This window comes from Crinia signifera, chromosome 3 (assembly GCF_055691185.1).
Source record: "Crinia signifera chromosome 3, ASM5569118v1, whole genome shotgun sequence".
Taxonomy (NCBI): Eukaryota; Metazoa; Chordata; class Amphibia; order Anura; family Myobatrachidae; genus Crinia; species Crinia signifera.
In genome coordinates this window covers 293,511,240-293,524,138 of record NC_139219.1, presented here as the reverse complement: position 1 = coordinate 293,524,138, position 12,899 = coordinate 293,511,240, and the positions used below count along the sequence as shown (strand labels likewise).

Here is a 12,899-nt window from a genome sequence, read left to right as displayed (position 1 = left end):
TGCCAATTGTTTATAGGTAAAGCCCAGCGATCTAGCAGGAAAGCCAGTGCAAGCACTGGCTCTGCCTATGGGCGATAGCAACACGCGATACCGCGCATCGCTTTGGGGCATACACATGGAGCGATCGGGTGATCAGTGCTCCATTTCTATGCAATCTAGTCAGATCGCTTAGAACTGGGGCTGAAACCGCCCTTTAAGAAAGGGCACATTACGGGATAGGTCTTCTACTCATGCAGTATAAATCTGGTGGGCACTTTCCTCAATGACTCTAAACACATATCTGGTCCATGGCTTCAAGCTACCACTGTAACTTAAGAGTATTAGCAAACCCCAATTACAGCGAGAGAGACTTTTAGTCCACCACGATCAACCTATATATGATCTCCTGCTGTGTAATGACCCGGATGAGGTTACTGCCTGTTATATACCAGAATCCCTGACGACCCAAAATGGCCGTCCAATTTATTACAGATCACTATAGCACATTATGATTAAAGGTTATAACCCTGTATACTTTTCTCAACTAACAATTTGTTTAGTGATGTGTACACCCGGTACAACTTGTCATTCTATTTTGACTATATAGTAAAATAATCGAATCGGGATCGCATACACATCGAATGGCGATTTAACATTTTTAACCTTTCGATCCCCATTCTATGCCGATGCGCGTTCCCGGTCAGCTGAAATCGAATAGCCAAATAGTGCAGATCTGTACTTCATAGTAAAAATTTAACGCATACGTTCTGGCTTGCCGTGTATTTCCATCCAGATCGAATAGCAAGTCTATCGCACCCTGTGTACACACATAACCCTTATTTAACTGTATCAATTGAGTCTGCCATCACAGCCTTCTCTGGCAGAGTATTCCATATCTTAACTGCCCTTACTGTATAGAACCTTTCCTTTGCTGGGCAAGATACTTACCCCCCGTGTACAGTTCTCATGGTAAACAGATCACCTGATAGTTCTGCGTGCGCGTGTGTGTGTGTGTGTGTGTTATCTCCCCTCTTCGACACCTCTTTTCTAATGTAAACCTACCTAACCTAACTTGGCTAGCCTTTCCTCATAACCCAATGACTCTAAACCTGGCATGTCCAAGCTGTTATGAAATTACACATCCCAGCATGCATTGCCACAGTTTTAGCATTCCCTAATAGCAAAACTGTAGCAAGGCATGATGGGACTTGTAGTTTTACAACAGCTGGAGGGCCATAGTTTAGACTTGCCTGCTCTAAAACCTTTAATTCAATTTTGTTGCTCTTCACTGAACATTTTCAAGTTCCAAGACGTTCTGTAAGCACACTTATTAACAACCATAGAAGCATGGAAAAATCCCATAACAATATTTAAGATGACCATTGGGTCTAATACAGTGACAAAACTTACCCGGAAACCCACAAGACCTTAATATGTATAGTTTACAGCAGAGAAGGGAAAGGGGGGACATGATAGAAACTTTCAAATATATCAAGGGCTTGAACAATGTACAGGTGGGAGACATTCTTCACAGGAAGAGGAGCAACAGAACACGAGGACATGCACTGACACTAGAGGGAGGAAGATTCAGGGGAAATTTAAGGAAAAATTACTTCACAGAAAGAGTAGTAGATAAGTGGAATAGCCTCCCATCAGAGGTGGTAGAGGCAAATACAGTAGAGCAATGCTTGGGATAGGCATATTGATATCCTTACAAAGAAATAAAGATCAAATATGGTTTGAGGTAACAGGTTTAAAAAAGGGGCAGACTAGATGGGCCAAGTGGTTCTTATCTGCCGTCACATTCTAGGTTCCTAAAATATATAAAATTCCCTTTAACATTTTCCCAGGTTAATCCTGCAATGCTGCGCACCAGGTGCACGACACAGTGGGAACAGAGATTACAGCCTCAGTTTTTGTATTTGGCCTCCAAGCTACTAGAGGACCCTGCACCGCAGCAATGAGGGGTGTAAGTTTACTCCAAAGACCACAGTCATCAATTTAATTCAATAGAGGGCGATACCCATAGAATGAAATCCCTATTTCTAAAAATAACAATCCAAAAAAAACCCGTTCCCTCCCCACGTTGTGAATGGTGTAACGTTGAAGACTCAGAATACAACGATCTGTCCTATACCTGTCGAGCTTTATGCGATGTTTCGGTATCATGGACTTTTAAGCACTGTATGGCCCTTGAATCTGGGGAGCAACCCACGTTCCAGTCAGAGGTAGCAGCACTGTCTATGGACCACTGTAACACAAAACACAACGGATAGGATTCAATAAAGGGGGAAACGGAGGCACGTTACCTGCTGGGCGGTGTGGCTCATGGAAATGCCATGCTTCCTCATACAGCTCTGGCCACGGTAATCAGGCGGGTTTCCTATCTCATAGGAAGATGTAGCTGCACTGTCTATGCTCCACTAGAAGGGAAATACAGAAATCCTATTTAACTGCAACACACTCACTTAACTACATGCGGCTTTGTCACAGAGGAGGACAGAAGCAAAGAGGGGTAAATGTATCACTGCTGGGAGAAGTGGTATCTAACCCCATAAAGGCCGTTCTGTGCAAGGTGATAATACTCCAGCCAATCAGCTCCAATATGTAAATTAACAGTTAGGAGCTGATTGGTTGGTGCATTATCACCTTGCGAGCTTCATACATTTACCCCTCTGTACCTGTTCCACACACACAGACAAGGCAGCATCAGAACTGGAAACAGGAGCAACGCTGGCGCTGTCAAGGGCACTTCACACATCAGAACTTCAATGTCACACTTTTTCTCTGTAAACCTAGTTCAATAAATAGGGAGCCAATACAGGACTTTTAATGTCCGTACTTAAGATATAAGTGGTCATCCCCCATCTCGCCCAAATACTAAACCTGAGCTGCAATTGGCAAAAAGAAAGGACGACCCAACAAAAATGTATAATAAATAATCAAATGATATAAATGAACGGCATAATAAAACTCAAAATGTTAGGGATAAATATTAAATACAAAATTTTGAGGTATTACGTTCTCGGAAGATCTGTCCTGGTCCACACATACCGCAATGGCAGTTGGAAAGGCTCAGCAACGCCTTTTTTTTCTGCAAAGATTACGGGCAGCCGGCCTATCTAGGCCTATGCTTATGAACTTTTACTGCTGCGTAATCGAGAGTCTGTTGACTTATGCCATTGCGGTATGGTATGGGAATTCAAAGTGCTCTGATCGTAGATAGGGCTTCTGAAAAGGTCATTGGCCAACCGTTGCCTAGGATGGCAGACATTTTTTTAAGAAGGGGGAAAGCGAAGGCTAAAAAAATCATTTTAAACCCTAGTCATCCCTGCTATTCTCTTTTCTCCCTGTTGCCCTCTGGGAAGCATTACAGGTGCTTGAGTTGCCGCACTAGCAGGTTGCGGAACAGTTTTTTCCCATCTGTTATTTTGTGTTTGAATTGTGATATATGAATGTTGAATATGAGTATTTCCTTCTCTTCTTCCTCGTGAATTTCACTGTACATTTTTTAATGTTGTAGTGACAATAAATTCTTATTCTATTCTATAAACAAAAATTAAAATCAGTGTGGAATAAATTTTTTTTTTATTAAACTCAATTTTTCATTGATTTTTTGAAGACATGCGAACACAATAAATAAATCAACAAAAAAACATACAACAGGACATAGTCGGAGGACAATGTAACTTCAGAATATAGTCAACAAAAGGTAAATGAAGTACTGTAGATCATGAGAATTGTTACAGCCAACACATGACATGGTTGTAAATATTTGACTTGTAAAAGAGGCGAACAGAGATCTCGTTTTTTTAAACTGTATTGTTGATCCTTTACTATCCCAGTGGGCATAGAAAACAGGACAGGGGAGAAGCCTATATAAGCAGTTATGGGTTTGATTCAATAGAATGCTGATTTTCCATGATGATGGGGGGGGGTCTATTCTATTATTTACATAGGTCTCGCTTCCTCAGTCCTAGAGGTGCCCATACACGGTATTTGCTTGTATAGGTTGCACTTCATAACCGGCATCTAGACTTTGATTCAGAATGTTCTGATCCATCTGAAACTGGTCTCCCATCTGTGACCTCATACTGAACGAGAACTAAAGTTGGCCGGCATGACACTATCGCATAGCTGCACCGTCACAGCCATAAACCCTCACTTTAGATTAGGCTCCATCCACTTGGGATGTGACTTGCATGGAGATACAATTCTCAATGCATTGCGAGGGGTGTCAGTTTCTGCAAATGCATTTTACTTAACTGTCTATGGAGGCTGCAGTTGTATTTCAAAGAGCAAATAAATACTGTACATCTGGTTTTACACCCTACGTAGAAAGAGCAAAAAACGGAATTTCCACAGTACGTTAATTGTAAGTTGCTGGGCTGCACCCAGCCTCCGTGCACCCCTCCCTGGTCCCCATCCGCGAGGTAAATGGATGCCGCACACAGGCATCCATTCACCTCCTTCCTGCCTCCGCTGTTGTCTGCACAGTACATACTGACCGCATGATGCTGCGGTCCGAAGGTTGGGCTATCCCATTGCTAGAAATGGGAGCTGGGTCGGATGACCTTGCATACCCGTTTACACTGCACCCAGATTCTCCCCGTGTTCCACCCTGGTCAGGACCAGGGTAGGATTCACAGGGAAATGGACCCCGGATTTTTGCCTCATTGTAAAAGGGGTATTACTGGGGTTGCGGCTATGCATCAAAGCAGTGTATGGCCATCCAAAACCCTGCGTGCCACATGCATTCCTTTCACATGTGATGTATCGAATGCGGCCCCTGTTCCCCACCGCAGGTAGAGGGGTCAGAGGACGGACCTGCATGCAGTTCCGACCGACCAACTCAGGCCTAATGCGCACGGAACCACAAATCTTATCCGACATGAAATGCATTTGATTTGGCCTGATCAGTCTGGTACAGGTGAAATCAGCCCAAATTGCAGTAATGTATGGGGGCCTTTAGAAGCATGGTTGTATCTGACAAGTAGCATGTACAGCAACTCTTGGTATTTTCTAATCTTACATGCTGCATGAAAGAGCAGAAGATTTAGCAAAAGACCAATAGGAACGCACCTGGGATCTAAAGATAAAAGATGTGCGCTTGCCTGAAATCTTTTATCCATGAAGGACAAAAGATTTTAAGGCTAATTTATGAACAGATCTTTCTAGTGTGTGGGCAAACTAAGAAATAAGCCTTAACTATAACATAAGCAAACCGTGAAAACAATACACCTCAGATCAGAGTATAGACGCTGCAAATGACTAAACGCTCTGGGCAACAAGCAGCTCCCATGTGAGCTAACAGACTACTCACCACAGCTGTAACAGCAGGATAGGGGAATACAGATTTTACTATTGGGTAGATGGAAGAATTGTATTATGAGTGGAGACTCCACACCAGTCATAAATTGCACGATTTTCATATAACCAGCTTCATATAACAAAGATGTAAGCTCTTACCTGATTTAATACACCCTCATCCGTTACCAGTTTTCTAAATACAGCCTCAGCTATTGGAGAACGACATATGTTACCTACAGAAGACAAAATATAGTATAAATCAAGGCTAGTTCTATGGCCAGCATTTCACTAAAGGCAATCCCTAATTCTCTATATAGATGGAAACAAGGCCGGAGTGGGGAGGGGATGGGATTCCCCGGTGCAGCCTGCCTGCAGCACCCGATTGATACCACAGATGGCCAGAAGAGCGGGCTACAACAGGTAGATAACTGCCGGTCTAGCCGCAGATACAGCCGTCACCAGCATAAGGAGGTTAGAGACGCCTTCATTTTTCTCACAGGTATCCTCAGAAGACTGCCCCACTAGGTCCTGGCGCAATTTTAACAATCCATCGGTCACCTAATTTCCCTTGAATTCCAGAATACTCCTGGCAACACACATAATGATTGTGGAAGCAATCAGAGGTTGTTTAACGACTAAAAATCATTAACGCATCATTGGCACATGGTTCGCCATGACTACACACAGAACAATGTGGGGCAAATCCTGCAAGACGGGTCCTTATCTTTCAGCATGCAGAAGGGATCAGCAAGCAAGATGAACGAGCAGAAGGTACGCGGATTGCACTGTTATCATGCCCTCACACAGACAGTTCATAAACCATAGGTCGTTCCAATTAGGTCCAAAATGACCATATGATCATCTATACATCTATCCGTTTGTGCGCACCTTTAGGCAGCGGTAATAACATCTGCTTAATTTAAAGAGCCAGCCCTTGATGGAAAGGGCCATGGTCACTAGGTCGGCAAAAGCATTAGGTGGACAATGGGAAGGTCGACAGTCACAAGATCGACATGAGTTTTTCAAGGTTTTTTTTAGCCAACACTGTGCCTAAAGTGTAGTGAGACATGCGAGGGGACGCGGCGCACTAAGACGTGTCCATGTCGACATCTGGGACAAAAAAAGTGAAATCCACTCATGTCGACCTTCCCATTGTCGACCTAATGCTTGTATCAACCTTCCAATCCCCTCAACTTTAGCAATGTCAACCTATTTTAGGTGTCGACCCAATGCAGGTCAACCTAAATTGGGTGGACCCAATGACCCATGCTCGCTGATAACGCATCCATGCCCATCCAAATGAAAAATGTTAATAACTGTTTGAGTGAATATTGTTCTGTTCTGTGTATAACAGAAGGAAGGAACGTTCCTTGACATGGTTGTTGAGATGTATCATTTCCTGACACTAGACTGGACATCTAGTCTAGTATAAAGGGGTGAACACACACTTTGATTTGTACAGGTTTTTCATTAGATTTTGCTTAGAAAAGCAAAATTGAATTAAAGATCTAACGGTTTTTAAGATGCTTTCAACCCATATTGGATTCGATGCGCACTCCGATTTTTCTCTATAAATCGAAAAGAAAAATAGACTCTGCAGGCAAGGAAATTCGATCCACTCCATCAAATGGGTACATTGTGTCTTAAATGCACATCAAAATCAATATTGCATGCAAAAGTGCAAATCTAATATGGAACTTGTGTAATATCTGGGCGCCCGATTATTTGATTGTATGCCTTAACTTAAGGCATACAATCAGATGCAATGCGATTTTGCGGTAAAATCGCGTTGATCGCATTGCGACCAAATCGCATGCGATGGACGCGATTTTCCATAGGATTCAATGTTAAAATGGTCCTGTTCATTTCCCCACTATCCAAGTGGGCATAGAGTTGACTTTATATAGCGTGGCGAGCGCAGCGAGCTGGAAGCGTGGCGAGCCCCGCGAGGGGACGGGGATTACTTAAAATGTATTCCGCGTCCGCTAGCCAAGCTTTGGGTTCGGTGGCTCACTGCGCTCGCCACGCTATATAAAATCAACTCTATGCCCACTTGGATAGTGGGGAAATGAACAGGATCATTTTAACATTGAATCCTATGGAAAATTGCATCCATCGCATCGCATGCGATGCGATTTTTTTCCGACCCGATCTCAAAATCGGGCGCCCAGTTATTACACAAGTACCTCTAATTTAAAATCGAAAGGAAAGCAAAGGCCAAAATCGAAAGGGGGTGGAATTGGGGAAAACGAAAGACAATCGATGCGTGCGTACACACCTTCAGTCTAGTGCTGGCCGGGTAGAGAAGCTCTTACAGAAGCACAGGTAACACAAATATATTAATAAGCCACACAACAACAACAATACATATTCACACATTTCAAAATGACAAAGCTATGTATTGAAGGCTGCCGGGAAATGTATTACAATATACTGTATACCAGTGGTAGCCAACCCTAGCCCTTGAGAGCTACCAACAGTTCACATTTTCCAGACAACCTAGCTGCTGCACGGCTGCACTCAATCACGGACACATTTTAAAAGATACACAGATGGAGCTAATTAGCTCACTTGTGATTCTGTGAAGAGACCTGCAAAACATGCACTGTTGGTAGCTCTCGAGGACTAGGGTTGGCTACCCCAGCTGTATACACTGCCAGCAAACACAACTTAAAGCATGATGCCATGATAAGGCTGCAAACTTTGCCATTAAAAGGGCAGGTCAGTTTCATTCTAGTCCTAGAACTTTCTTTTTATGCTTTTTTTCTTGGACAAAAACAGTGGATGATATAAATATGAAAAGAAATAAAAACAAACAAACATGCAGAATAAATATTGAAAACACTACAGCACAGTAAATATAATACAAAAACAAACAAAACTTATACAGGATCAAAACAAAAAGGCAGCAATGTGTAACTTCTTCTCCCATCAACTGAAAAAACAGGGAACACACGGCACAATTTCAGGGCATTTTCTAAGCGATCTCACTAGGGGTCAGATGCACTAAGCTTTGAAAGTGATAAAATGGAGAGTGATAAACAGCCAGCCATTCAGCTTCTACCTGCCATGTCACAGACTGTGTTTAAAAACTGTCAGGTACTAGCTTATTGGCTGGCTGTTTACCACTATCCATTTTATCACTTTTGAAGCTTAGTGCATCTGGCCCTAGATCTCTTAAAAAAATGCCCCTACATATCTCCATGTGTAGGGGCATAGCCGTGTGTTGCTATTGCCCGGCAATAAATATCCAGCATGCTGGATAAATCAAGTTAATCACCTGTCAAGACCAGTGTTCTCACCATAAGCAAAGCTAAAAATCCTTCACAATTGCAGGACTTTCTCCGGGCAGCACCCACTCTTTGGAATGCCCTTTCATGCACAATAAGACTCGCCTCTAGCTTCCAATCTTTTAAGCGTTCCCTGAAAACTCACCTCTTCAGGCAAGCTTATCATATTCCACAACCCCCATGTAACCTCCAGTAGCATTCATATCTATTTGCATACTATCAGGACAGTCTTGTAATCTGGTGGGGCTGCCATGCTATGGAGTTCTACCATTATGTATCCCTCCTATTATCCCTATAGTTTGTAAGCTTGCAACAGGGCCCTGCTACCTCTATGTCGGACTGTTACTACACAGTTTGTTTTATCACTGTTTCCAATAGTAAAAGGGCAAAATAATTTGATGCGCTATATAACAAACTGTAAATAAAAATAAAATAAATCAGTAAGCTATGCTGTATGCCATGCTATTTCCCTATAGTGAGCATTAGACTGCATGGAGAATACAAATAAGTCCTTAAATATCAATATGGAACTGGTGATGCTCAAATTCAAATGTGGATTCTGAAGGTCTTTGATCCACAAATTGGGCTTTCAGCTAAAATACATCCTGGAATCCAACCAAAAGTCTCTAGTGTGAATGTTCGCATTTGTACATCTGATAGGCACAGGGCCTGCGCCAACACTAGGCAGCTGTAGGCATTTGCCTAGGGTGCCGGCCACTGGAGGGCGGCAGTTGGTAGCAGCCCCCCCACCCCCCGGGATGGAGGTGAGTGGCGCCAGGGCCGCCACATCAAACACCCCCCCCCAGGGAGTGACTCGTGGCCCTTGCCTCATCACCCGGCACCCTTCACCGAGGCAGGGACTGATGACAATGGGCAAATATCCTCTGTAAAGTGCTGCGGAATATGGTAAAAAATTTATAAAAAAAAGTCTATACAGGTAAATCTACTGATTCTACTCTCATAAAACAGATCAGTGTCACAAATTTGGTATGGGTCAAAGAGCAACTAACTTTAATATTCAAATCAGACAATGGGGGTTATTCAATCCCTGCCGCTATTTCCGTCTGGCGAAATAGTGGTGGGCGTCTAATCAATGATGTCCTTCCCAACAGCATTGAAGAGGCAGCTCTTCAGAAGGGACCTGACTTTATAAGCAGCCAGGCCCATTATGCCGAAAACGGCCATGGATTGTCGAGATCGCCGTCGTTTTTGCAGACACGACCACTTTCGACGATCACCAGACGGGCCATTGAACCCTGCCTGCTGATAAACTGGCAAGTGGGCCATAAACTGGCTAGGGTCCCGACTGTTGCAGCGTACCAACAGTCGGGACCCCGGACTGAATACCCCCCCCCCCCCCAATATAGGCAAATTTGCTCTCATTCTACAGATCAGATGGAGAAGGTGGTGCTATGTATAAGTTGTGGGGGGGTTCATCCGTATACCTCTGACAGTATATCTGCTTATAGAGACATGGTCTGGTTTGAATATTGAAATGGGTGATTTTAGGGGATATCCTGCAATTATTACTGGCATCCTTAAATATTTATTTGACTTGGTACAATGCGACTACTTTCCCATGGGAACAATGTGTATGATACTGTAATTTTCTGTTTTCTAGCTCAGCTTTAGGATTCTGCCTATCTTCCTTTACTTTGTCTATCTTTACACATACAGCTAGCATGCAAACCAAAGCAAGAGACTATAGTCATCGGGATGTGGTCATTTGGTCTACAGCATTAGGTTGACATGGAAAAAGGTTGTCAGGTCATTAGTTTGACATTGTCTAGGTCGACAGTCAAAAGGTCGACATGGAGTTTTCCACTGTTTTTTGACCCGACATGTGCTGGCAGGTGGTATTTCATGCCCTACCATCTACTAGGGCAGTGGTTCCCAACCCTGGTCCTCAAGTACCCCCAACAGTGCATTTTTTCCAGGTCACCTGGCAGGTGCACTCATTCAGACACATTTGAAAAGATCCACAGGTGGAGCTAATTATAGCACTTGTGATTCTGTGTGGAGACCTGCAAAACATGCACTGTTGGGGGGGTACTTGAGGACCAGGGTTGGGAACCACTGTACTAGGGCATGGTGGGAGAATAAAATAGTGTGCCTGACGCATAGCGAGCGATGCAAGGGGATGCGGTGCACTTTAAACTGTTTCCATGTTGACATTCATGTAAAAAAAAAGTGAAAAACCCCATGTCGACCTTTTGACTGTCGATCTAGACATTGTCAAACTAACGACCTTTCGGCCTATAACCATGTTGACCTTTTCCCATGTCGACATAATGACTGTCGACCAAATGATCCCAACCCTAATCATCATGTCAACCTTTTGGTCATGTCGAAAATTTGACCATCTAAACACTGTACATCTATCACAAGGATACCCTTGAAGGATCATTAGGTCAACAGTATCTATGTCGACAAACAGTATGTCGACACAGAAAAAGATCGACATGAGTTTTTTATGATTCTTATTTTGAAACAGACTTGTTCATACTTTACCATCCCAGTGGGCACAGAGAGAGAGAATATAAAGTGTCGAAACATCTGGTAATATATAGGAGCATATGACAAACAATTGCTCCCAAACACTGGAAAACAGACAGTAGTCATTCAGACAAATAGGTTAAACCCATTTAATTTAACAAATTTGTCCGAACCACCAGTTTTGGCCATTTTCCAGTGTTTGTGAACAAATGGTTTATTCTCATACGCTTCCATACATAACCAGATTTTTGTTCCCACCTGAGAGATTGGACTAATAAATCTTTAGGTGTGTATTCAGTTTATGATTAGGTAAAACTTACTCTCTGTAAAATGTCAAGGACAGCGCTGTTCCTGCTGTGGATATAGGGCATAACCACCCCGCAGCTGTCAAAATCTATAGCAGCAGATGATGGTTGTTTTAGATAGCTGCATTGATAGAGACAGGGACGCATAGTGCCCCCGTCATTTAACAAATACAGGACCCTTAATGTGCGCGGATTCCACTTCCACTCATATCGACAGTTCATACATACTGCAACATATAAAGCTAACAGGATTCAGTTTTTCCAACCCTGCTTAGTGGGAGATATATATATATAGCAATGTAGTAGGGGCGGCACTCCAAGCAGATGGTTTAAAACGAAACAGTTCAGCAATGATGTGGTGCCCTCCAGTATGTGACAGTGTTGCTGACACCGATGTATGGTTGTGGGGGACGGGGGCACTCGCAAAATGAAGACACAGAAGACCACTTTCTCACAACGTTTCGGGGCTGTGTTGCCCCTTTATCAAGTGCAAAAATCTCCAATGTTGCGGGGACTAGCCCCTTTGTTCCTGCACCTTGACAAAGGGGCGAGTCCCTGAAACGTTGGAGATTTATTTAATACAGTTTTTGAAAACCCACTGAGTGCCGCTGTTTGAATCTAATCTGTCACTGAAAGCTGGAGTGCCAAGCCCGCAATACAGAAATATATATATATATATATATAGGTTTAGGAAGTGAATCCAATGAGGGCACTCACCATATTCTTATAATGAAAGAGATTTAATTAAAGTACATCACCATTTAGTAGTCAGTCTACGTTTCGGCCAGCAAGTGGCCTTTCTCAAGACAGGGCATCAATTGACGTCTTAACAGCTCAGGCATCAGGATACACTGACCCTGTCTCCATTCACCTCTTAAATAGCACTCCCAGCTGATTAGATTGTAGACAGCTGTTGTAGTAGCTGTACGGATGCCTGGGCAGTACTTTGAATGCGCCCCATGTGATCAAACAATACTCTCTGATTGGTCCTAGCCGCCTGTTACTCGGCCAGGCAATATGGCCGTGCGTTCCAGCACGATCCATATGCGTTCCAGCGAGGTAATACAAGCTTAGAACGGCTCGTATAGAAGTTAAACAAATCTCAACTGCTTAGTGCAGATCACGCCACTATGCCATATGTGTCAGCGGTCTGGGGTGTCACTCATTCATACTGGAACAGCTTATTAGAAATCGCCATAAGCATTTCCAATATGGCCGTGCGTTCCAGGGGACGCCACTGCGTTCCAGCTATTCAATATTATCTCTGGATATTATCATTACTCGTGGTACTATACAGCAGGGGCTTATAAGAGGGGCACTTTAGTATTCAGCGAGTGTCTAATCAGATAAGAGGCAAATGGAACCAATAATCAGTTTACAAACTTTAAACATGAATATCATTGTTATATATTATACCATCATAGATATCTTGTCATTATTGGTTATATTAAAATTCAAAAGCTCTATGCAGATAATATCGTGCATTCTGTGGGGCTGGTTATCATATCATGGTACTATT

The 12,899-nt window shown here is 43.1% G+C and overlaps 1 protein-coding gene across 2 annotated transcripts in view; it reads right to left on the bottom strand.

The window, feature by feature from the left end:
• Positions 1–12,899, bottom strand: part of ACP1 (acid phosphatase 1) — a 37,230-nt gene that overhangs the window by 13,289 nt on the left and 11,042 nt on the right. The window contains exons 2-3 of one of the 2 annotated variants that reach the window (XM_083178465.1): positions 5,449–5,522; positions 2,289–2,402 (exon numbers count right to left, since the gene is read on the bottom strand). In XM_083178465.1, the coding sequence (XP_083034591.1) occupies positions 2,289–2,402; positions 5,449–5,522 (188 nt within the window). Of the gene's footprint in view, positions 1–2,116; positions 2,231–2,288; positions 2,403–5,448; positions 5,523–12,899 lie in introns of both variants that reach the window. The other variant, XM_083178464.1, reaches the window with a different exon arrangement.